Here is a 27,127-nt window from a genome sequence, read left to right as displayed (position 1 = left end):
AACATAAGAAAAGATTATATTTATATCATAAGGGAACGTGGGGGACCAAATACCAACTGCATGTTCTCCAGCCAATTTGAATAGCAATGCAGCATAACAAAAGGTGATCAGATGTTAACTAATATATAACCAAACTTGGGATTGGGAAGCTATATATACAAATTTATGGACAAAATTACCCTTATGAGTTGAGCATGTGACCTGATCATCCTTCTCCTTTTTTCCTGCTCTTCATTCTTTCTCAAGTCCAATGTGTATCGGAAGCGACATGAAGCATTAAGCACAAGGGCAGCATGTTGTATATATAGGACAATAAATTACAATGAGTTCAATTACTAAAGCTACATCCAGTAGTAGTAATCTCAGTATTTCAGCATATCACTTTGAGATCCAAAAAGGATTAACGATAACTAGATTAGACGTGTTATTCATTTACTACGAGTGATAATTTTTTTTGACCTTTCAAGATCTAAATAAACTCAAATCACAACACAGTAGTAGGAGTGATTAAGATATGTATATGTTAGGTAAACATTTTGTCGTTCTCCATCACCTTTGCAAGTTCCACTGCTCGCTCCTTCACCTGCAACACTTCCACAAATTAATATTAAAAAAAAAATACAACTTTCTAGATTTTACATAGTTACAGCAATGTATTCCAAATATTACAAAGTAATCTTCATTGCTATAAATATAACTGGGCTGAGTTTTCAAGGTACAATGCTATAATAGAAAAAAAAAGGAAATTGTTGTTTCTTGCATTTAGCAAATAAAAAGTAGGGGAGTTGGTTACCTTGGGATCTAGCATGAATTTAATTGCATCAACCAACTTGGTGAGGTTAAACTGATCGACTGGTATGTGTGGCGGCCCTACGCCTCTGCTATGAACTCGTTCTCCCCAAAATGGTTGGTCACCAAAGAAAGGTACAATTGTAGTTGGGCACTAAAAGTCAACATATAATATCGGATAAAAAGTCAACATATAATATCAGATTCCTAAAAATAAAATAACAAGTTGTTAAGGAAAATTACCGTTGCATTTAGTCCAACAGTTGTAGTTCCAGCACCCCCGTAGTGTACCTATAATTACAAAATAAAAAATAAAAATGAAAAATGTAAGTACATTGCTATTATGTGTAACAAAAATGTAACTAAGTTGCTACTATGGGCGAAAAATAAAGCAGCAACAATGACTCACCATAGATGCACATTGCAAGAAAAGCCAGTCATGGGGGATGTTGTCCAACGAGTATACAAAATCCTTTGGCTCTGTTACTGAAGAGCCAAAAACTTTATCTACATCAGTTTTGATTTCTTCCATAAGCAACAAAAGGGTAAAATGGGAAAAATAAACTTGTGATATAAAAGATAATATATATATATATATATATATATATATATATATATATATATATATATATATATACTTATTACTTACAGATACCAAGACCACCCCATCCTTTGTTGATGATGCCCCTTTGTCCAGTCATTTCTAGGGCTGTAACGATTGCCTGTGTCATTTTCTCAGGCTCTTGAACTGGCTGACAATGGATAAATAAAATTGTGGGAATTTATATTTAGATTAATTTTTTTATATATAATATAAATTATAAAAAGCATAAAAGAATTGATGATATGGATAAAGAAAACTCACAAGGCTACCAAACCCAATATAGATAGGCTTTGGGCCAGCATCAAACCAACGTACAAGTTCTTCAGGGGGTTTGTAGTTTGATGCGAGATCAAGGAAACAAAATCGAACCACATCAATTTTAGGTCCCCAATATGTGAATATTATGATTTGATTAATCCATATCATATAATAAAGTCTTATAAATAGTTAATATAGGGAAAATTTACCTTTTGGTTTAGGAACAAGATGAGGACTCCATATGTATCCATGTGGAATATCAGTCTCAGAGCCTTGAGAACCATTTAAATACGTGACAGGTCCCAGCTTCAACTTTTTCTTCCTAACATCATTTATTATGTCTCGAATTCCAAGCCAGATTAAAGAGTCAACTATCTGATATGACAACTGCAACAACACATGTAAAATACAAAAGTTAATTATGTAATAGAAACAAAAAGAACTACTAATATTAATGATTAAACTTACTCTATATCCAGCTGGTTGCTTGACACGGGATAGAGGATGAGGAAATTCCTCCTGTCAAAATGATCAAACTCAAGTCTTGCAGCATCTAAAGACTTTAACAGCCTCATGCAACGATGTTTTTATCAGCCTCAAATTTTCATCAACCTGGAATGGAATAAATTGATATTGGAAGTTATAAGGAAAGAAAGAAATGTAAAGTCTAATTTAAAGATCAAAGTGACACCCTACCTTTGCATTTCTCCTGTCAAAATGATCCAACGCATCATACAATAAAGTTGTTGGTTCTGTGCTCCCAATATTGAAGATAGATTCAATTGAAGCTGGAGCCCGTTGAAGAAACTCCATGTTTAAGTTAGACAATATCCTAGCACCATCACACTCTAGGATAAGGATAATGGGTCCATCATCAAGATAGCAAACTGGATCTCCATATGGGCCCACCATTAGAAGCATATCATCCCAATATAGCATTACACTGTCCATTCCACACCAAACAAGTTACTCTGGAGCTAGGGTAGAATGTAGAAGAAACAAAAACAAGAAATCGTTATATAAGGACAATAATGAAATCTGATTGAAGCCTTGAAGTTGCAGGGACGTCAAACTGAAGACAGAAAGAAGAAACATTTTTTTGTGAGAGAAGGTACATGAAGAATGTACCTTTTGGGAGTGAACCAAGAAGGAGTAGGATCAGATGGGTCTCCTTGACAGGCGGCGCGTAGGTCAGCGACGGTGGCGGAGAGGAGAGATGGGTTGGAGGAGAAGGCAAAAGTGCGTGCTTAGGTTTTTGGCGAGCTTCGGCTTAGATTTCATTCCAGACCCAGTCGTATTCGTTTTCTCAGCAATTGACGGCGGTTTGTGGAGACGATGATGGCATCGTGGACTACGACATGGCGTTCCGATCTTGAACCGATATCTTGAGATAGCGGAAGTGTGTGCTTAGGTTTCTAGATGCACTCCAAACTCTTAAAGCTTATCGGGTTCGATGTTGGTGGTGGCAGCTTAGGGCTTGCACACACACACACACACAGAGAAAGAGAGAGAGAGAGAGAGAGAGAGAGAGAGAGAGAGAGAGTGCAGAGGTAAAGGAAGAAGAGCCGATTAAAAAGGATGTGCTGATTCAAAAGGATTATTAGGGTTCTATTGTAGGATTAGTGTGGATTGAGTTTTTAAGGTTCAATGGCGGTGGCAGTGGTGATGGCTTACGGTTTACAGAGAGAAGAAAGGAGTGAATGAAAAGGGAGATACTGAGGAGAGAGGGTAGAAGTGGGGTTCTTCAAAATTTTAGAATTTCAGACGATTTCGTTTTCCCCCTTTAAAAACGCACGTTTAGGCAAAAAAAATATAAAGCGACACATTTAGGACGCACATTTTATGAAAGGCGCTCTCTGCATTTCTTTGTTTTTCTTTTCTTACACTAATTTTAGGGCACGCACAAATGTGTGTCCACTATCCTTCAAATTTTGCAAAATTGACATTATTTTTTAGGGCACACACCAATGGGCGTCCTCTATCAGCGAGTGTCATTGTTTGCGTGTCATTAAAGGGCTGTATTCTAGTAGTGATCATTTATTCCATAATATGGCTCGGAGAACCAACCAATGGCTACTGATGATCATCCAACTGATAGTGACCAGTGGTGTAAAGCTATTGAAAAGCACTTATCATCAACTCTTTTTCATACTTCACCCATGGTTAGCTATAGCACTTCTCATTTTCCACTTTTTTTTCTTATAAATTGATTATATTTTTATAGACATGCTCTTGCTAATAAGATTTTCCTTTTTTCTGGAAGGTGAGGATTGCATCAATTACATGTTTTGCAGGAATAACTTCGTGTGTATTATTTTCTCTTCTAAAGGACAAACTGGATCAGATCATCACTTATGCTGTAAGATTGTAAAAGATTCTCTTGCTAAAAAGGTTCTATTGTAGAAGTTAACATTCTCATTTTTTATTACCCTACTAAATATCCATTTCTTTATCAATTTATATCATATGAAAAATTTATAGATCAATGCTGCTCTTGATGATGATCTCCTATTAGTAAGATTCGTTGCTTGTTGTTTCATTGGTGTTATTTCATGTTTTCCAAAACCTTTTATGAGTTACCTTTGAATTTATAGTTTTTGAGTTTCAATTGTGTTTTTACAGAAAAGTTTCTTTATTACCATATTAGATATATATTTCTTCATCTAGTTTATAACAACCTTACAAATGTCTGAATGTAATAGTGTGGAGACCCTTTGCAAGTTCATCAATACTACTAAAGTCAAGAGTAACCATCCATTAGGCTAGGTATCATTCTCTCATTTTATATTCAAATCATTTTATTTAATTATATTTGATGCATTTTTATCTTTGTAGCTATATGATTTCATAAGTTCTTGTATTTAGGTTCGCATTGCAGCCTTCTAAGCTTTAGCTAATTTATATGATTATGTTCGCTAATGTATTAACTTATTTACCCTTTCAATCTCTTTTGTAGGTGAGTACTAAACTTTCATTTTGACCATTCTACCCCTATGCATTATATTGTTTTTATAAATTCACTCATCTTTGAAGTGATATACTTAAAGGATTGCCACAAAATGGTTTTTTTGTTAATAAATTGTTCTTTATGCCTTAAAAGAGATGGTGATATGGTAAAATTGTAACTTGTCAAGATTTATATCATTTTCAATGTTTATTTATGTAATTGTATTTGAAAGTTATTTGATTTTATTTTTTGTACTTAGATCAAAGAAAATGTTTCCATGATTATGTAGAAACTAAAAGATGTCTGGCATCAACTTCATTTCTACAACTAATGCGGCAAGATTCATCATTGTTGGAAAGAATGGCACATATTATACATTTTTTGTTGTGTGACATCCGGAAACATGAAGGTACCCTTAAAAGTGGTTACTTTTACCATTTTACCCTTTTTATTTTTACCTATTTTTGAAAAAAAGGTACGGTTAGATGTTTGTCATGCATTGAGTAACTAATGAGACATTAAAACTTGAAGGTACAAATTGCGCTTCTTCAGTTTTTAGTATTCATTTATTTCTACTACGTGATTCATTTAATTTCAAAATCAGGATACAAGTTGCGGTTGCATTGGCTGCCGCAGTGACAATACTTGGTGACTCATCCATCATATATATGCTTCATCTTTTCTTGTTTCTCTTTATCTCTAATTACATATGATTTATATGGAAAAGATTGATTCAATTATGTCATTGAGAACGTAAAAAAAAAATCTTGTCCATATTAATCATATGTGATTAGATACATATAATCACATATGATTAAACCCACCACCTAACATAACCACCCACCACCCACCATTACCATCCACCCACTACCTAGCACTAGAAACCACCACATACAACCCACCAGCTGCCACTACCCACCCAGCACCACCCGCCACCCAAGATTTGTTTTTACATTCTCAATCTAATAATTTTTTATGGCGTTTTAAATCATATATGTTTTAAATCAAATGTGAATAAAATGAGTGGTGGGTTCTTGGTGGTGGGTAGTGATAGGTGGTGGTGGGTGGGTAATCACATTCGAAACGCAAAAATGAATATTGTTCATACAAATCATATGTGCTTGGATACATATAATCACATATGACTATATGTATCTAATCACATATGATTTATCTAGACAAGATTCATTTTCACGTTCTCGATTCAATAATTGTTTTTTCCACTTTAACCATACGTGATTAAATACATTTAATCAAATGTGATTATATGTTTCTAATCACATATGACTTTATTTGGAAAAAAATGAATCTTGTCTATATAAATCATATGTGATTAGCTATATACAATCACATATGATTATATACACGTTAACAAATATTAAATCAAGAACGCGAAAACAAATCTTTATCCAAATTAATCATATGTGATTTAATACATCAAATCACATGTGATTATATGAATCTAATCACATATGATTAAATATAATTAAATACTTATAATCATATGATTAAATATATGAGAAAAACTATTTAAACGAAAACTCAAAAGTGAATATCGTTCATATAAATCATATGTGATTGGATCCATATAATCCCACGTAATTATATGTATCTAATCACATATGATCAAAGTTGACAAAAAAAACTAATTATTGAATCGAAAGCGTGATAATGACATATGCGATTAAATATATCTAATCACATTAAATCACATGTGATTATATGTATCTAATCACATATGATTTATGTGGAAAATATTCATTTTCACGTTCTCAATTCAATAATTATTTTTTGTCCATTTTATTCGTATTTGATTAATTACACTTATTCACTTGTGATTAAATACACGAGATTAACTATTGAATGAAGAACGCAAAAACGAATCATGTCCACATAAATCACATGTGATTAAATACATATAATCACATGTGACTAAATACACATGTGCTTATATGTATCTAATCACGTATGATTTATATAAACATGATTTATTTTTGTATTCTTGATTCAATAGTTGTTCTTTTACAACGTTAACCATATGTGAATATTGTACATATAAATAATATGTGATTAAATACATTTAATCACATGTGATTATATGTATCTAATCACATATGATTTAGGAGGACATTGTTCGTTTTTGCTTTTTCGATTCAATAGTTGCTCTCATTATTTAATCACAAGTGATTAGATTATATGTATTTAATCACATATAATCATATGTGATTAAGTACATATAATCACATGTGATTGTACACATAATCAAATGTGATTATATGTATCCAATCACATATGATTTTTGTGGAGAAGATTCATTGTCACATTTACGATTCAATAATTGTTCTTTGTCAAATTTAATCATATGTGATTAAATACATGTAATCACATATGATTATGTGTATCTAATCACATATGATTTATTTGGACAATAATCATTTTTGTTTTTTTTATTCAATAACTTTTCTCTTGTATTTATTCATATGTGAATGTATTTAATCATAAACAATTTTTGTCTATAGATTATATGTGATTACATACATATATAATCACATATGATTATATACACGGGAACAATTATTGAATCAAGAACACAGAAACAAATATTTTTCCATACAAATGATATGAGATTAAATACATATAATCACATATGATTAGATACACGAGACTAACTATTGAATCGAAAATGAGAAATAAATACTATCCACATAAATCATAGGTGATTAAATAGATATAATCTCATGCGATTATACATATAATCATATGTGATTATATATATTTAATCACATATGATTTATATAAACAAGATTTGTTAAAAACAAATGTTTTCCAAATAAATCACATATGATTAAATACATATAATCACATGTGATTAAGTTATATGTGATTAGATACGTATAGTCATATATGATTAGATACATATAATCACATGTGAATATATATATTTAATCACATATAAAAAAGTACATATAATCGCACATGATTTATGCCTTTATATGTATTCAATCACATACAATGTTAGTGGCTATAGGTAATGGGTGGTGATGATAGGTGATGGTGGTGGGTTGTGGTGGCGAGTGGTAGTGGTGGTGGTTTTGGTAGGTGATGGGTGGTGGATGTGGTGACGAGCAGTGGTAATGGGTGGTGGAGGTGGGTGGTGGTGGTATTGATGAATGGTGGTTGGTGGTACTGTTGTGTGTTAGTAATGGTGGTGGGTACATATAATCACATAAAATGTCACACCCCCAAACCAGAACGGCGGAAACGTTCGGGGGCGGAGGACGTCATATTCAATATCATAACAGTTTATAGAAAGGAAAGTACACACCACCATATATAAAGGTTTTAAAAATGTTTACATCGTTGTATTCATTACACGTTCAAAAGATAAATGCATAAACATCTTTCAAAAGAAGTAAATAATGCCAGCGCGGTATTCACCAAAAGTTGATTTCCAAACCTGCTTAACGATTCCCTGAGAATACAAGTTATTTCAAAGAAAAAGTGTCAACAATTAAGTTGGTGAGTTCATAAGTGATTTAGAAACATTGAATGCCATTCCAAAAGCGAGTGTATATTTTCCAAGAAAATCCCATATTTCCTTATAAAAGTGGGAAATGCATGAGAATATTGGTATTGAAAAACGTAGATAGTTGAGACAAGAAAATCCCTTATTTTCCTAATAGTTGTTTGTTTAATGTTCAAGGCTAACATTTTGAAGCAATCCACATGCTTTAGAAAAGTTTTAAACATAGATTTATATAATAAACCTATTAGAAGTTTTCAGCTTGTTAGATAATGAATAACCGTAGTAACTACTTATTCATTATTCAAAAGTACTATAGTAGTTGTATATCCGATGAGTTTTATAACCATACTAAACATAATATGCCTGTAGCGACATTCTTCAGGCGTCGTAGCATTATGACAAACTATCACCCCAAAAGACGAACTGTAGCTAACAGCCAGGGTGCGGGATCATGACTTCCCGTATAGATCTATACACATTTGACACGTTCTCCGAACGGGAGACTCTGGTTATAGATAGGACTTGTAGCGATACCTTTTATCTAAAAGGCAGTGTTTGAAGATATACACGTCTCATGGATTCTCAACTAAGTCTGTATTAAAGTGATAGTTTTGTATGCAAAGTTTATCCTTTTTCACAATGTTTGACCAACATATATCACAAGTTTTTAGAATATATGAAACGGTTTAACAACAAAAGATATTTTGGTATTACTAAATACTTTGTATAAATCTATTGCATGCAAAGTATAACAAGAGTTTTCGCATAATAGAACTAAATCACAAGTGATTCATTTGATAGAAACGAGTAAATGAGATTTTTACGAAATACACGATAATAACGGTATGTTTACTTGTATTCCTCCCCTAAAAGAGTATAAAAGCATTTAAAATGTATTTAAAGAGTGTTCGAAGGGGATATGAACTCACTTGATAGTTTGAAGATAGCGACATGGAAAACCGGACAAAGTTTTGTCTCGGGAAACGGATTTTCCTCAGGATTCTCGGGAATCTCGGGAGTAAAATCGACCCTCGGGACTTGAGCAAAAAGACCAGAGCTTCGGGTTTGAATGGGCACGGAAAACGAGGCAAGATTGTGAGAGAGAGGAGAGAAATGAGCATTTTTCTCGGAAGCCCTCGCATTCTATTTATAGGAAGGCTGAACCGCCTCGGTACGCAGGGCGTACGCTCGTACACAGCGCTTACGCGTACGTCATGCATGACCGAAGCCTCGACTGCCTCGGCTTCGGATGGGACGGGTCGGTGGGGAGGCGGATCGGATGGGACGGCGGGTCGGATGGGACAACGGGTCGGACGGGTCGGTCGGACGGGCGGGTCGGACGGGTCGGAAGCCTCGGATAGGGCGACGTGGACGTGCCGACGCCAAGTCTCTCGGGTACGCAGGGCGTACAGGGGTACGCAGCGCGTACCTCGGATGAGGACGCTGACTCCTCTTCGGATAAGGTCCGAATTTTGATTTAAATAAATATATAATTTATTTAATAAACTTCAAAAATTCATATCTTCTTCATACGAACTCCGTTTTCGATGGTCTTTATATCCACGCGTAGGTGAGACTACGCTCTACAACTTTCGTTTAGACTCCGTCGGCAAATTCCGAAATTATTTTTTTATTATTTATACTAAACTCATCGTGTTTAAGGAATTTCTTTGAAAATTCATAACTTCTTTATCTGATGTCGGTTTTTGCCAGACTTTTTACCGCTGAAATACCATTGTCGAGACCTTCGATTCTCGTTTAGGTCATTCCGGCCAAAAGTCGCTTGATCTCCGATTCGAGTTTTTAGCTGTCTAATGCTATATTCGGATCTTGGAAAAATCATAACTTCCTCATACGAAGTCAGATTTGGACGTTCTTTTTGTGTACGCTCACGGTTTAATGTTATCTATAACTTTCATTTAGATACCTAAGGCTAAATGCTATCGTATTGAAACTTTGCGTTTTCCGTTTAATCGGTGTTGTCGGTTTTGTCGGAAATCTTAGAATGGTCATAACTTCTTCGTCATAACTCGGAGTTTAGTGTTCTTTATATATTTGGAAACCTTAAGACGATATCTACTACATAGTGTACTCCAATCAGAGCTTTTGAATAATTCATTTATCGATGATATTCCTATTACATTCCAAAGAGGTTACAAGACTCGATTTTTAATGCCCGGAAATAACGGGTTGTTACATCATCCCCCCGTTAGAGGGAATTTCGTCCCGAAATTAAATACAAGATAAAAGTTTTAGGGGCTGAGGAAGAGATGCGGATACTTCTGTAGCATTTGGTCTTCCCGTTCCCATGTGAATTCGGGTCCTCTCTTAGCATTCCATCGAACTTTTACTATTGGAATGCAACTCTGCTTAGTCCGTTTAACTTCCCTATCAATGATCTCGACGGGTTCTTCCACAAAGTTAAGATTTTCGTTTAACTCGATTTCATCGAGTGGAATTACAAGTGTTTCGTCGGACAAACACTTTTTCAGGTTCGATACGTGGAATACTGGATGTACTTTGTTAAGCTCGATTGGAAGTTGGAGTTTGTAGGCCACTGGACCAACTCTCGAAATGATTTCGAAGTGTCCAATGTACCTGGGATTTAGCTTTCCATGCTTCCCAAAGCGTATCACGCCCTTCCAGGGTGAGACCTTCAGTAGTACACAGTCGCCAATCTAGAATTCCAAGGGTTTACGTCTTCTGTCGGCATAGCTCTTTTGCCTATCCCTTGAGGACTTCAGTCATTCTCGTATTTGCACGATCTTTTCAGTCGTTTCTCTGATGATCTCCAGACCAGTGATGGTGCTATTGGGGACTAGACCTTTTGCCAATTGCGTGTCGCCCACTTCCGTCCAGCACAGGGGTGATTTGCACTTACGGCCGTAAGGGGCTTCGAATGGAGCAGTCTTGATACTAGTATGGTAACTATTGTTATAAGAGAACTCGACTAAAGGCAAGTGAATATCCCATGCCTTTCCAAAGTCGATTACACATGCTCGCAACATGTCTTCCAAGGTTTGGATCGTCCTCTCACTCTGTCCGTCAGTTTGAGGGTGGTATGTTGTACTCATGTCTAACCTTGTTCCCATGGATTTTTGCAATGATTGCCAGAATCTGGAAGTGAACCTGCTGTCTCGATCTGAGATGATGGACATCGGTACTCCATGAAGTCGTACGATCTCCCGGATGTAGGTTCTTGATAGTTTTTCCATCCTATCGGTTTCCTTGATCGGTAAGAAATGGGCTGACTTGGTTAATATGTCGACGATTACCCAAATAGTATCCTGGCCACTCTGAGTTTTGGGCAGTTTGGTTATGAAGTCCATGGAAATCTGCTCCCATTTCCACTCAGGTATTTCAGGTTGTTGGAGTAGACCTGAGGGTTTCTGGTGTTCTATTTTTATTTTGGCGCAAGTTAAACACTTGCTCACATAAGTAGCAATCTCCGCTTTCATGTTTGGCCACCAGTAGAGTTGCTTGAGATCTAGATACATCTTGTCTGACCCTGGGTGTACGGAGTATGGGGTCCTGTGTGCCTCGCTCATAACTACCTCTCTGAATCCACCAAACTTGGGTGTCCAGATCCGGTTCATGAGGTAGCGTGCTCCGTCACTCTTGATTTCTAAGTTCTTGTCCATTCCCCTAAGGGCCTCACCTGCCACGTTTTCGGGTTTCAAGGCCTCTATTTGAGCTTCCTTGACTTGCGTTGACAGGTGCGAATGGATCGACATAGGTAATGACTTCACTCTTCGGCCAGAGTACTCCTTTCGACTAAGGGCATCGGCTACGACGTTTGCCTTTCCCGGATGATAGCGAATCTCACATTCGTAGTCGTTGAGCAACTCGACCCGACGTCGTTGTCTCATGTTTAACTCTTTCTAGTCGAAGATGTGTTGGAGGCTCTTGTGGTCTGTAAAGATAGTGCACTTGGTACCGTAAAGGTAGTGCCTCCAGATTTTAAGAGCGAAGACCACTGCTCCAAGTTCTAAGTCATGAGTGGTGTAATTGACCACATGCGTTTTCAGTTGTCATGAGGCATATGCAATAACCTTTCCCCTCTGCATTAGCACACAACCCAGCCCTTGCTTCGAAGCGTCGCAATACACCACAAAATCTTCGGTCCCTTCCGGAAGAGAAAGGATAGGTGCACTGCAAAGGGCTTGTTTCAAGGTTTGAAATGCAACATCTTACTTTTCTCCCCAGTTGTAGGTCACACCTTTCTGGGTTAAAGCGGTAAGAGGCTTTGCGATGTTGGAGAAATTTTGGATGAACCTTCGATAGTAACCAGCAAGACCTAGAAATTGGCGAATTTCTGTTGGTGTAGTTGGTGCAGACCAGTTTAAGATATCCTTGATTTTCGAGGGGTCCACGTGGATTCCTTCCTTGCTGACCACGTGACCGAGGAAGTCCACCTTTCTAATCCAAAACTCACATTTTGAGAATTTTGCATAAAGTCTCTCAGTCCGTAACGTCTTTAAGACTTGTCTCAGGTGCTGACTATGTTCTTCTTTATTCTTTGAATAAATGAGTATGTCGTCTATGAATACTATCAAAAATTTATCCAAGAATGGACGACATACCCGATTCATTAGATCCATGAATACGGCCGGGGCGTTGGTTAGTCCGAACGGCATCACTACGAACTCGTAATGTCCGTATCTCGTCCGGAAGGCCGTCTTGGGAACATCACTCTCTAGGACTCGCAGCTGGTGATATCCCGACCTCAGATCGACCTTGGAAAAGTAGTTGGCTCCTTGGAGTTGATCGAATAAGTCGTCGATTCGGGGTAGGGGGTATCGGTTCTTGATGGTAAGTTTGTTGAGTTCTCGGTAGTCGATGCACATCCTGAACGATCCATCTTTCTTTTTCACGAACAACACGGGTGCTCCCCAAGGTGAGAAGCTCGGCCTGATGAATCCTTTTCCAAGTAGTTCATTCAGTTGGCTGGATAGCTCCTGCATCTCTGCCGGGGCTAATCGATAGGGTGCTTTGGCTACTGGGGTAGCTCCGGGAATCAGATCGATTCTGAATTCGACTTGTCTTGCGGGTGGTATCCCTGGAAGGTCCTCGGGAAACACGTCGGGAAAATCGCATACATCGGGCACATCCTTGACGTCCTGGACTTCGCGTTTCACATCTACAACATGTGCTAAAAATGCGTGACACTCCTTGCGTAGGTACTTCTGAGCTTGGATACTTGAGATGATACTGAGAGTGGTACTAGGTTTATCGCCCAAGACAAGGAAGGTTTCGCCGGTTGGCAGGTTAAGGCGAACGGCCTTATCGTAACATAAAATGTCTGTACAATGTGAACTCAGCCAATCCATGCCAATGATGACATCGAAACTCTTAATCAAGACTGGCATGAGGTTGATTTGAAAGAGATTATCATTTAGAGTTAGGATGCAATTTAAATATATCTCTTTAGTGCCTTCAGTTTTCCCGTTGGCCATTTCTACTATGAATGGCTCATTTAATGATTGTGGTATTGGTTTTAGCATGCCTTTAAAGTCGTGACTCACAAAATTCCTTTCCACTCCACTATCAAACAAAATGAATGCATACGAGTTATCGAGAAGAAACGTACCCGTAACAACAGTAGGGTCCGCAATGGCTTCACCTTGTCCCATTGCGAAAACTCGGCCCTTTCCGCCGGTATTCCTGTTGTTTGCCTTCGGGCAGTCCCTGCGGTAGTGCTCTGTGTCTCCGCACTCAAAGCAGGCGCGACTTATTCCGGTATTAGCAGTGGGGGCGGATTGTTGGGTTTGCTCCTTGCAATAGCGGGCTGTATGAGCCTTCTTATTGCACCTGGTGCATTGCAGGTCACGACAGAGACCGTGGTGGTGGAAGTTGCACTGGTTACATTTCGGTAGTTTTCCATTGTATGAGCTTGTGGGGGCAGAATTGGTAGGTACAGTAATAGCGTGGGTCGCTATCACATGTTGTTTCTTGGGGTTCTCCTGGAGGGTTTGTCCCCTCCTCTTGTTCCAAGGCTTACTCTGGCCCTGAGCCTCCCTAGGTGGATTTGCGGCTGCTGTAATGGTACTCTGTTTCACGCTGTGGTCGATGAGTCATTGCGCCAGGCGTTTAGCGCTGTTGTAGGTGATAGGGTTTGATGAGATTAAAACGTTAATCTTTGAAGATCGATTAGATCTTAAACAGGTAAATAATTATAAAAACAGCAAGAACACGAAAACAAGAACAAGGCAAAAGTGAATCAAACGTGTCGAATGATTAAAACAAAATCCTCAGAAGAGCTCGATTAAGAACATCAACTGTAGAGGATTGGTAGGTTACAAGAACGATCAAAGAAATCTGTAAAACTATCGTTACGCTCTAGATTAATCGTTAACCTAATATGCATGCAAGCATATACTAATATACTAAACATAATGGGCTCTCGGTTGGACAGGCCCAAACCGGAATATAAATAAAGTAAATAAATAACCGAGCCCAAAGACGTAACACTTAACCAAAACTTCAACCCAACAATCTCCCCCTTTGCGTCAATTGGAGCGAGACCTTCACTTGTTACTTGGGCCAGCAGCGGAGCCAGGTACCTTCTTCTTCACGGTGTTAAACAGACGAGAGATAAGAGCCAGAATCGTCTGCCTAAACCTGATGTACCACTGGATCATGTCATTGAAGTACTTAACATCATCCGCTATATTCTCTCTGCACCTTTGGATGATCGACAACACATGCTCTAGACAAGCAGTGGTGTATATATGTTTGTCAGCTAAAGCAAAGAGACATTTTTGTCCTTCTGCTCTAGTGAACATAACTGAATTGCGTCTCGGGTCGATCTTGCCCATCTTCATCTGATTGAGATCACTGGCCGATCCCACAAGAGCTATCTTCGGTTTCTTCTTGAAGACAGTAGCAACTTCCTGATCCATAAGGGCAACCTCCATGATATAACACACAATCATCCTCTTGAGATGGTCTACGATTGGACCATATTCAGCTTCATTTGTCAAGAGGATGTTATGCAGAACAATCCAATCATGAGGATTTAAGTTCGGTAGATCCGCCAGGGAGATATGATGTGCAGTTCTTGCAGATCCCCGAATCACCTTGAACCGAACGTTTATGAATCTACCTTCGGTGTAAGGTTTCAGTACCCGAACGTTCACTATCTTCTGGGCGCTCCAAGTTAGATACTGAGGACGAGCAGCCTTCAGATAGAAGTCGATGAGCTCCCTGTCAAGCTCAGCGTTCGGATGAGGGACTTCAAAGATATTTGAGAAGGCGTGGAAGATAAACGCCTTTCGAGTCAGTGGCATGTCGAACTGCGAATCGACAGAATTAACGCAGTCGAACGAAATCACCGGCTCGAGCCATAGGATGCTGGGAGTATCTATGGCCTCTTTGATCATTCGCTACCTAGTCCATGCAGGGAAGAGAGTCTTCCTGCTCTCAAGGAGATCGTTGGCTTCCTTCTGCTTGCGTTCGGCTTCTTCAGCCTCTCACGCCACACGATTAACATCATCATCAACATTGCGACTGTTCTTTCTTTTCAACATGTCGGCAATGGTCTCCTTGTCTTCATCTTCATCTTCATCTTCTTCCTCAGCTATATTTTTCCCTTTGTCCTTCACACCTGAACCCGAAGCTTGACCAGTCGGAGGTGGTTCGGTTGTGTGAGTAGCTTTGGAGGAAGGAGGTGGTTTCGATCCGGTCTTCTTCTCTTCTCCCCCTTGTTTCGGAATGGACACAAAACTAGGTAAGCCTTCTATTTTGCTTAGTAGGTTCATGGCAGGAGAAAGCTTTTCAGCAAGGGTTCGCCTCACCGAATGGTTTAGAATCGGATCGTGTGCTTCTAGGATGTTTGATAAAGCAGCATGTACATCCAAAACACATGTCTTGATGACTTCCCTTTCGGATCGAAGAGCTTCCAGTTGTTGTTGATAGTTGGATAGCTGAGTGCTCTTGACCTTTAGGGATGTGGTTTTGCTTGCGAGAACGTTCATCAAAGAGTTTTCAGCTGCAAGATCTTCTTGTAGCTTAGCAAGGCGCTCATCGATGGAGGCACGAAGGGCCAAGTTGTCGTCGCTTAGTGATTGGCGAAGGTTGGCGAACGAGGTCAACTCCATTGAGACGAACTTGGCCAATTGCTGAACAATTGGTTCCAAAGTTGTCTTTGTAGAATCCGCACTCTCCTGAAGTGACTTCAACAGCGAAGAGGCGTCTGAGAATAGTTTATCGACTTTTGCGGTCACAGCCTCACAGGCTTTGGTAGAGGCTTCGATGGCGGCAGTTGTTGAAGCTACTGAATCATGCTGAGCCCTAGAGAAGGCATCAACAATCTTCTGAAGTGCAGCTTCAGATAGAGATGACTGTTGGTTGGAAGAAGAGGCGAGAAGTAAGTCAACCTTCTCGTGGAGCTCCTTAAGATGCTTCTTTGTCACTGGAGCATCATCCTCTTCGTCACTCTGAACCTGAAACGGACTAAAATAAACCGAATCGAAGGTCATGTTATCCCCGCCAAGGAACGGGTTATCACCATCAGAGGCATTATCTGGAGATGGTGGAGGTGGTGAAGCTGGGGGTGTTGTGGTTTGGGTATGTTCAGGTTGAGTATGGGGTGGAGTAGTTTCGGGTGGTGGTTGAGTGTGGGTAGGTTCGGTTGTATGGGTTTCGGTTTGTGGTGGTTCGGTTATGGGTGGGGTTTCGGTTGCACTGGTATGAACCCCCGTATCAGATATGTTGGTTGTAACCTTTGCAGTGGTTGTTGTTGTATCAGTGAAAACGGGTGGTGGTATAGGGAAAGAGGTTGGCGGAATAGTGGTAGTGGGGTTTATGGTGGGAATGGAAGTAGGAATGGTTTGAGTGGGTGAAGGGATGGGGGAGTGGTGGATTTCCATTTCTGGGGTAGGTGATCGGGGTAGGGTGATGCCTCTTTGAGGGGTTTCGCCTCCTTGAGAGCCTTCCGAACCCGAACTCTCACCCTCTGAGTCACTTGAAGAAGAGGGAATAACAAGCTTGCGCTTCGGTTGTGTCTTCCTCCTCTTCGGCTGCGGGGACTGTGCAGCCCTTGTCTGTTTCCTCTTCTTGGGAGAAGGACCCTTAGGAGCTTTGGTCGCTTGCTTCCCTTTGTCCGCCTTTTTGCCCCTAGGCACCGGTTTGTCAGCATCGTGGATGGATTTGAGCATTTCCGGTGTGAGTTCCCTTGGCCCTGACTGTTTGAACTCCTTGATCGTCCTGATGATCCTGCTGTCAGAAGGAACATCGCCATACATTGTCTCCGGAATAGAGCCAATGAAGGAAAATTTGGATGCATCAGAAACGATTATCTTGGTGGTATGAAAAGTACCGACCGAAGACATCACTGCACCAGCAGCAGTAGGTATATCCAGCTCAGTCATCACCCACTTGGTGATGAGAATCCAGAACCGGGCCAGCGACACCTCAGAATGTCGAGATGAAGAAGAAAGGCTCTGGATAAGCTGATGCCATAGGACCAACCCAAAATCCAAGTTGATCCCGTTGTAGACTGCATACATGATCGACAAGAAAAGTCGACTAGCACCGTCGGATCCTGAGCTCCGTTCCGACAAGCCCTTGAAAAGGACTGTGAACATGCCGTTCCACTGTGGTGGCAAGCAAGGCTTCTTGAACTTTGCAACGGAGACGAGCGCCTCCGTGTACCCCATGTTGTAAAACATGTTGTAAAGATGGCCCACCGGAATCGTCTCTGGGTTGATTCTTGAAGAGTCAGCAGCAAATCCTAGCAGAGTACAGAATCGTTGCCTTGAAATCGAGGTCTTGTGATCAGCAACTTCAAAGAATACCCGCTCAACTGCTTTGTCGTAATACGCAGTCGCATACACCTGTGAGAGAGCCACCATTGGCACAGACTCAATCCTTGAGAGAGCTGGAGCTATTTGGGAGTACTTCAGGCACTCGATGATCGGCGTCATGTAAGAGTCGTACGCCAGAGGATTGAGGTCGATCACCAGACATTGTTGTGGACGAATGGGAAGGATTTGGGAGGTAGCATGGACGGAAGAGGATTCTGCCATTGTTGAAGGTATGATGAAGATGATGAACAGGAAAGCTTTTTGGGAGAATTTGTTCTCTTGAAATTTCGGAGGCAGTAAAGAGGTAAATAGTGGTGAAGACGGCCTTTTATAGTTGGTGATAGGAGAGAGAAAAATCGTTTCAAATCTTCTATGGAAATACGAAAAGGTTTCCTGAGTGACAGATGGATGACAGTTGAGGCGTGCGATGATCACGTAGGAGAGAGAGTGTCAGATTCTTAGGATCACGCCGCCCAACAAGCGCCGTTTCAGAGAGAAAACCGTTTCAATTCCTCACGCGCCTTTAATTGCCAGAGAGATGACGCTTGGATTTCACACGCGCGTCCACTTTGTCAGTAAAAGTATGGCCGTTTCAAATTCACACGCGCCCCTTTTGAATTTTTACCACCGGTTGAAATTCAATCCTTTTATTTCCCGCCTGAGTCAGCAACCCTTCATCTTATCTTGTAAAGCGCATCTTTTTGACCAAACTACACACGTGGAGGATTGTTGACCACGTCTTAATTATTAACCACCAATGCAACAAATTCGCCTGAAATTAATTAGTAACGGAATTTTGGAAAATCAAAGATTTTCGTGCAAAGAGTGTAAAAAGAAAAGAAATAAAGCAACTCTTTTTAGGATTAACTGTGATGTCAATAATGACACGAAACTGATGATCCCGGGCACGAATCTCTTCCTTCGAGGTCAAGAGAGACCTTAAAGTGTTAGTGTGGAATCCCGTTGAATTACGATCAAACACTTTTTAAGAAATGTTGAAAGGCTTCTTTTAATTAGGCTACATTGGGGTGGCTTTCTCTTTGATGCAACAACTCTAATCTTGAAATAAGAAAGAAAGGGATCAAAGTACTTGTGAGACTAGTGTAGTCTGTTGAACAAGTAGGTAGGAATTTATTTTAAAATGGCGTGGAAAAATATAAAATCTCAAAAAAATAAAAATTGGATCCCAAGGGTAGAAAAGCTATGGTGTTTAACAATTTCATAGGAATCACACAAAATAAAATTTGAGATTTCATGAAAGTACAGCTGTCAATTCTTTGGTGAAAATTTGAGCAAATTAATTGATCACCGTCAATTCAGATTTGGTGTTGAATTTTGGGTTTCACTCAGCTCGTAGTGACACGAAACTAAGATCATAAACACAGATGTTGTGTAACCATAAACCTCAGTGGTAATTTCTGAGAGTCTCAAGGGTTACGATGATGAAACGAATGTAATGGAGAAGTGTAATAGAGATGGTGTAAGAAGATAAAGTACCTCTGCTGCGAAAATAAGGACCAAACAGAAAAACTCTTAACTCATGTGAGAAGAGAGTGAGGTAGCTCATGATTAGAATAAATGAGGTAGCCTTATTGGGAAGACAAGGTTTGTTTATACCAGGTCATGAAGGCTATTATTCAAAATCTTATGAGGCTTGGGACACATACAGCAGCATGCTTCTAGGGACACTTAAGTAATTCATCAATTATACCCACATAAACGAACGAACACACAAGAAAAATATTTTTGGAGTTTTTGAGATTTATTTAAAGAAATAAAAAAAATAAAAGAAAATAAAAAAATAAAAAAAATAAGTAAGAGAAAAAAAATAAGACTTAAAAAAAAACTTTGGAAAAAAAAAATGAAAAACCGAACCCGAACGTTCGGTTGGTTTCGGTTCCAGAAAATTTTGAAAAACCGAACCCGAGCGTTCGGTTGGTTTCGGTTCCAGAGAATTTTGAAAAACCGAACCCGAGCTTTCGGTTGGTTTCGGTTCCAGAAAATTTTAAAAAACCGAACCCGAACCTGCGGTAGGTTTCGGTTTTGGAAAATTTTAAGAAACCGAACCCGAACCTTCGGTAGGTTTCGGTTTTGGAAAATTTAAAGAAACCAAGGATTTTAGACATGCAATTGGAAAATATTTTTAACACGAAGAAAAACAATTTTGTACAAGTAATATACAACTAAGAAAAACTACCTTTGAAGTGATGAGCGAGTCAGATGGTTTAACCGAACCCGAGCGTTCGGTTGGTTTCGCTTCTTATGTTTGAGGTTGAGAGGTAGTGTGAGGTACTGACTTTGATTCCATCATACCTAGCCCTTGCAATATTCTATTGAATGATGCTTCAGGAAGAGTTTTGGTAAAGACGTCAGCCAGTTGATCAGTGGTTCTTATGAAGTGAACTTCGACGTTTCCATCTTCCACGTGATCTTTGATGAAGTGATACCTCAGTGCTATGTGTTTGGTTTTAGAGTGTTGCACTGGGTTATGACAGATCCTAATTGCACTTTCAGAGTCACAATATAGTGGGATCTTCTTCATATTAAGTCCATAGTCTCGAAGTTGACTCTGGATCCAAATCACTTGTGAGGTGCAAGAAGCAGCGGCTATGTATTCCGCTTCGGCAGTAGACAACGACACACACGTTTGTTTCTTGGATTGCCAGCTGACCAACTTCCCGTCAAGGAATTGACAGCCACCAGTAGTGCTTTTTCGGTCGAGTCCACATCCTCCAAGGTCAGCATCAGAATAGGCTTGAACGAAGAAGCCTGAGTTGGATGGATACCATAGACCTAAGGAGGTGGTTCGCTTGAGATAGCGTAAAATGTTCTTCACTGCTAGCATGTGAGGTTCGCGTGGGTTTGCCTGAAATCGAGCACAATAACACACAGAAAACATGATGCCAGGCCTGCTAGCAGTAAGATACATTAGTGAGCCTATCATTTGACGATAGAGCGTGATATCAACAGCCGGTTTGTCTAGGGATGGAGTTAACTTGGTGCCGAATGCCATTGGGACTTTGACTTTGGAGTCTCCCATCATACCAAACTTTGCTAGGAGAGTCTTCGTGTAAGCTTCCTGATTGATAAAGATGCCTTCGGGTCCCTGTCTAATATTTAAACCAAGGCAAAAGTTAATAGGACCCATTGAGCTCATTTCAAATTTAGTCTCCATCAACTTTCTGAATTCAGCTGTTAAGCTGGGATTCGTAGAGCCAAAGATGATGTCATCGACATAAATTTGAACTATCATAAGGTGGTTACCTTCCTTTTTGCGAAAGAAGGTTGGGTCAACCGAACCTTGTTTGAATTTAGACATCTTTAAAAATTTAGTTAGCGTTTCATACCAGGCTCTCGGAGCTTGTTTAAGGCCGTACACAGCTTTATCCAGAATATAGCAATGGTTTGGATACTTTTCGTTCACGAACCCAGGAGGTTGCTCCACATACACGGTTTCTTCGAGTTCTCCATTAAGAAATGCACACTTGACGTCCATTTGGAAAACTTCAAAGTTTTTGTGGGCAGCATAAGCAAGAAATATTCTTACAGATTCCAGCCTAGCTACAGGAGCGAAAGTCTCTTCATAATCTATCCCTTCCTCCTAACAGTATCCCTTTACCACCAGACGAGCCTTGTTCCTTATAACATTACCTTCCTTGTCCATTTTGTTCCTAAAGACCCATTTGAGACCAACAACCGAAGCATCTGGAGGAGTTGGAATGAGGCGCCAAACTTTGTTCCTTTCAAATTCATTCAGTTCGTCTTGCATTGCTTGAACCCAATCAGAGTGATCGAGGGCAGTGTTAACAGTCTTCGGTTCAACTTTTGATACGAATGAGTGAAACATACAAAACTCAACCTTTGAAAATAAGGATGTCTGTTTTGCCTTCAGTCGTGATCGGGTCAGAACCTTCTCAGAGACATCGCCAACCACTTGAGAGATAGGATGATCTCTGGTCCATTTGGTAAGAGGAGGATAGTTTGGATCAAAGGTAGGGTCTAGTTCAGCATTGATCATTTCTTCTGGCTCGGATTGGCTATCGTAATCAAGCGTCATATCATCATGCTCCCCCTCGATTGATGAGCTTTGAGAAACTTGAGGTTCAGAGGTTTCTTGTGGTGCTGGACTTTCAGGCGTTGAAGCGCCTTCGGTTGGAGAGGCACCTTCGGTTGGAGAAGCACCTTCAGTTGGAGAAGCACCTTCGGTTGCAGTTGTAGAACTTGGCTCCCCCTCGACATGTGAGCTTGGCTCCCCCTCAACAGAAGCATTGTTGAATGGAGGTTCATTAGAAGTCGATCCTCCTTCATTCATTCTCCTTGCAGCTTCTTCGACAATCTGCTTCATGTGGTCAACCTTGTTGTCTGCTGCACCTGCTTCTGAGAGAGAAGCTTTCTCTGGTTCATCAAAGAGCTCCAGAAATTTCTCGTATAGATTAGCGATCGAGACTGTGACTTGGCCAGTTTGAGGAAAGATTTCCCCAGCGGTGTCTTCTTTGGCCTGTAGCTTTTTGACATAGCTATCGTCAAAGGTCACATAGTATGTCTCTTCAATTTTTCTCGAACGCTTGTTTAGGACCCTGTATGCCTTGGATGTGAGAGAGTAGCCCAGAAAGATTCCCTCGTCGGCTTTGACATCGAACTTGTTGCGGTGTTCCTTAGAGTTAAAGATGAAACACCGTGAGCCGAACACATGGAAAAATTTCACATTGGGCTTTCTGTTGTTTAGTATCTCATAAGGTGTGAGCGTGAATCACTTGTTGAGATAAGACCTGTTCTGTGTAAAACAAGCAGCAGAAATAGCATCAGCCCAAAAATAAAGAGGTAAGGAAGCGAAACTTAGCATAGTTCGGGCAGCTTCACACAAATATCGGTTTCGTCTTTCGACTATTCCGTTCTGTTGAGGTGTGTAAGGAGCTGAGAAGTTGTGACTTATTCCCTTTTCTGCTAGAAATTCTTCAAACTCCCTGTTCTTGAATTCCAGACCATTGTCGCTCCTGATGTTACGAACGAACTTCTTGAGTTGTACTTCAATTTGCTTGATAAACACTTTCAACTTATGAGTCGCTTCAGATTTGAGCTTTAGAAAGAACACCCATGTAAATCGTGAAAAGTCATCAACAATAACAAGGATATACTTGCTACCACCGATGCTTTCGATAGATGAAGGACCACACAAATCAATATGAAGTAATTCGAGTGGTTCAACAACTTTTGTGTTAATTACAGATGGATGACTTTGACGACTCTGCTTCCCCATTTCGCATGCAGCACACAAATGATCTCTGTCGAACTTGAGCAATGGAAGGCCCCTAACATGACCTCCAGTGACAAGTCGGTTGATATCTTTAAAGTTGAGATGAGAGAGTCTTCGGTGCCACAACCAGCTTTCGTCAGATTGAGCTTTTGATAGCAAACAAATAGCTGGGTTCCCTTTGATGGGTTTAAGGTTTAAAGGGAACATTTCACCCTTTCGATCCGACTTGAGAATTACTTTCTTTGTCTTTTTCTCAATAATTTCAGAACCTTCATCATCGAATGATACTTTGAGACCTGTACCTCCAACAAGCTGAGATACACTGATGAGGTTGTGTTGGAGTCCTTCCACATAAGCCACCTTCCTTATAGTAAAGTCACCATTTGTTATCATCCCGTATCCCTTTATGGTGCCGAAAGAGTTATTTCCAAACTTGACATTGCCACCATTTGCAAGAGATCTATATTCCCTGAGCTCCTCTTTCCTCCCTGTCATGTGACGTGAGCAGCCACTATCGATGTACCATTCTTCGTCGAACTGCTCATCACTTATAACCTGCAAAAATTAAGCAGATTTAGGAACCCAAAGTTTCTTGGGTCCACGTGAGCTTTTCATGGGAACAGGAACAGTAAGAGAGATGTCAACTAGATATGTTCGTTTTATGAGTGTTGTTTCATCTTTCTTTTTAATGGTAAAAACTTTTATTTTATTAGGATTGGGTGCGTTCGGTTTGGACTCTGGTTTCGATTCATTGACCTTCTGTTTGCCCTTTTGTTCAGCTGACGAATGAGATTTTTGAGAACGAACAGAATTAGCTTTAGAGCAAGATGGAGATGAATTGGTGGAAGTAGAAGAATTAGAAGAACTAGAAGAAGTGGGTTTAGATTGAGAGGACTTCTTGGCTGGAGACTCTAGGTGACCCTTTTGCTTTTGATCATTGGAGAGACTGACCTTAGAGTTTTGATTTCTTTTGACTTCAGATGCGAACCTTGGCTTTCGGTTGTTGTGGCCCTCAGGCTTTCCGACAGGATTGTTTTCATACTTCAGATTCTTGTCTTGATGTGAGAAGTATGCATTCTGGGATTGCCAGAATTGCCTCCTTTCAGAGAGATTCTTCCTGTATCTTTGGTTCCTTTCACGTTTCTTGTTCCTCATCTGCTTTGGTTGATGATGAATATTTGCCTTCATTTTCGGTTTTTCCTTGGCTGGTTCCTTTTGAACTGAAGGAGTTTCACTTTGAGCTAAGGGAGTAGAGGGAACGTCTTCTTTTGCCGAACTTTCATCCTCCTTAGGAATGTCTTTCGTACCACTGGTGCTTGGCTCATCGAAATTATCTAGCTTATTCAAGGGTTCAGGAATGTATCTTCCTTTACTCATCCAGGAGGTTCTTTCAGATAAGCCAACCGTTTCGTTTGCATTATCTATTGGAGCTGACCAGAAGTACTCATCACAGCCATCAGCATTGTCTTCGTTTACAATAGTTGTGAGTTCAGCCGTCTGATGTTCGGTTACTCCAGTGACCTTGTATACTTTATTTGGAGTGGTCCTGACCTTTTGATACACAACTGCTTTCTCTGCTAAGATCGGGGACTTTTGTTGGGACAATCGAGCGAACTCCACTGAATTTTCAGAAATTAGATTCTTGTGGTTTTCAGGTTCGCTTTTTACAAATTCTGAGCAGTCAACCGTGTCCTCTACAGAAATTTCACTCATGTTGTCGTCCTCGTTAAGCTCATTTTCAACATCAATTTTGTTTTCTGAGCTTACGTTGGCGTTTAAAGAGTCAAATTTTTTTATGGTTTCGGTTCTCAGTTTAAGTCTATCATTTTCATCCAAAAGGTTTTTAAGCATGTCCTTGTGGTCCTTGGATTTAATGAAGGACTCAATTTTGTCCAGTCCATACATGTAGGTCGGATTGACATCATCAGACGATATCACACTTTCACAATTATAGGCTTCAGCATCGATTTCATCCTCCTTAAACTCAAGGAAGGGCAAAATCATGCGATGGATCTTTTGGCCTATTTCACAGTCCAAGTGAAGCTGAGTAATATTAGAATATAGATGTTTTGCAATTAAACAAAAAACATTCCGCTGTTTTAACAACTTTAAATTGTCTCTTTGTAAATAAATGTTTTCGTCTTTTATTTTAACTAATTCAGACTCCTTCAACTCGATCCACATCCGCCGCTCCTCAATCTTCAAAGACACCCTGCTTAATTGATCAGTTAGGTTAGAATTGGTGACTCGAGTTTGAGTTAAGCTACTATCTAGATGAGAAATTCTTGTATTAACATTTTTTAGTTCTTTCTCATATGAGGATTGTGGTACTTTAAATGAAATGAAAACCGATTGTACCTTCTTTATCAGTTCATCAAGTTCATTGAACTGCTGGCTGAGTGGTTTGGCCGTAAAGCACATGTCCTCCTGCCCCTTCGGTTCATCGCTTCCACCATCAGTGTTGTATCCTCTCATCTGAGATACATCAGACACCATGAAGCATCTTCCTCCACTGCTCTCCTCCTTTACCACATAAGCCTTTCCATGAGTAGGCTTCCTCACTTCATCGTCTTCTGAGTCGGTAGACCAAACTTCCGTGCTACCGAACTCGTCATCAGCAACCGAACCCTGCACAATAAGAGCATTAATAGAAGGGTTAGCGGTAGACTTCTTCTTTCTCAACTCTTCCAGCCTTTTCTGCAACACAGCTTCCTCATCCTTTTCATCACCCTTTTCAGCCATCTTCTTAAGGACACAATCTTTAGCATAGTGGTTTTTCCCACCACAGTAGTAACAGCTTACTCCGGAATCGCCATCCACCTTCGGTTCCTTCGTGGGCTCTTCAACCTTCGGTTCATTGTTAACTTTTTCTGAACTGTAACTCCCCTGCCAGTTTCGGTTTTTATTGCTGGGGAACCTCTTCTTTATGAACCTCTTGGGGTTAGACACCATCATAGCATAATCCTCAGACGTGAGGTCATACTCCTCCAAGTTAAGGTCTTCATCCTCCATCACAGCTTTACTCTTTGACAGGAGGGCCAACGAACCAAGGCTTGAAACAACGTTCTTCTCCTACAGTACAATCTTCTCCTGGGACTTGAGAATACCCACCAGTTTTGCCAAAGAATATGATTTAAACTGCTCATGGGCTTTGACTGTAGACACCACTGCTCTCCATTCAGACCTCAGACCATTTAAGAAAGTAACCTTCTGCTCGATAAGCTTCCTTTCAATGTCATGTTTGATCATCTTGCTGAGAAGATGATTGAAGCGATCGAACGTCTGGGTCACCGTTTCTTCGGCTCCTTGCCTGAATTCTCCAAACTCAGATAAGAGCAAGGTTTGGATAGAATGTTCAAGATCCTCGTCTGTAGAATACAGTTCGCAAAGTCTATCCCAAACTTCCTTTGCCGTCGTGCATGAGCTGACCAACCTAAAGGTGTCGGACTGAAGAGCGAATCTGATCAATCTTAATGCCTTGATATTGCACTGGAATTTGTCCTTTTCATCTTGTGCAATATCCTTAACATCCTTCAGCAGATCATTGTACTCCTTTTGTGTCTTAATAATCCTGGACGTTGCAGAATGAGAAAACGGTCCATTAATGATGGCTTCCCATATGAGGTACCCATTATCCTCAGATCCTATCACGTAGTCTTCGAAGTGATGCGCCCATACTTCATAGTCATGGGTGTATAGGATTGGAATCTTCGTGGTTGAACCGATGCTGTTGGAAATATTGATAGTATTTGATTGCGACTCGTCCATTATGATCGAAAAAAACCTGTTCAAAGATCAGACTTGTAATAAAGCAGATTAGGGCAAAATAATAAATATCAAGATACGTCAATAATGAGATGACGGCTCAATAAATATCGGTAGTTGCGGAAAAACCCTAATTGAAACCTTTTCACAGAAAAGATGTGTATCGATTACACAGCCT

At 40.0% G+C, this 27,127-nt stretch overlaps 1 protein-coding gene across 1 annotated transcript; it reads right to left on the bottom strand.

Moving 5' to 3' along the window:
- Nucleotides 1-523: 523 nt before the first annotated feature.
- Nucleotides 524-2,602, bottom strand: LOC111908382 (sterol 3-beta-glucosyltransferase UGT80A2). Its single transcript, XM_023904216.2, has 10 exons — nucleotides 2,348-2,602; nucleotides 2,213-2,263; nucleotides 2,120-2,170; nucleotides 1,861-2,038; nucleotides 1,655-1,785; nucleotides 1,439-1,541; nucleotides 1,199-1,275; nucleotides 1,033-1,080; nucleotides 794-943; nucleotides 524-583 (listed from the first exon to the last, which is right to left on the bottom strand). The coding sequence occupies exons 1-10, from the start codon at nucleotides 2,600-2,602 to the stop codon at nucleotides 524-526; spliced, it is 1,104 nt and encodes a 367-aa protein (XP_023759984.2).
- Between the last annotated feature and the right edge of the window lie 24,525 nt (nucleotides 2,603-27,127).

The sequence above is a fragment of the Lactuca sativa genome, chromosome 4, assembly GCF_002870075.4.
Source record: "Lactuca sativa cultivar Salinas chromosome 4, Lsat_Salinas_v11, whole genome shotgun sequence".
NCBI lineage: Eukaryota > Viridiplantae > Streptophyta > Magnoliopsida > Asterales > Asteraceae > Lactuca > Lactuca sativa.
This window is presented reverse-complemented; position numbering and strand designations above follow the sequence as displayed.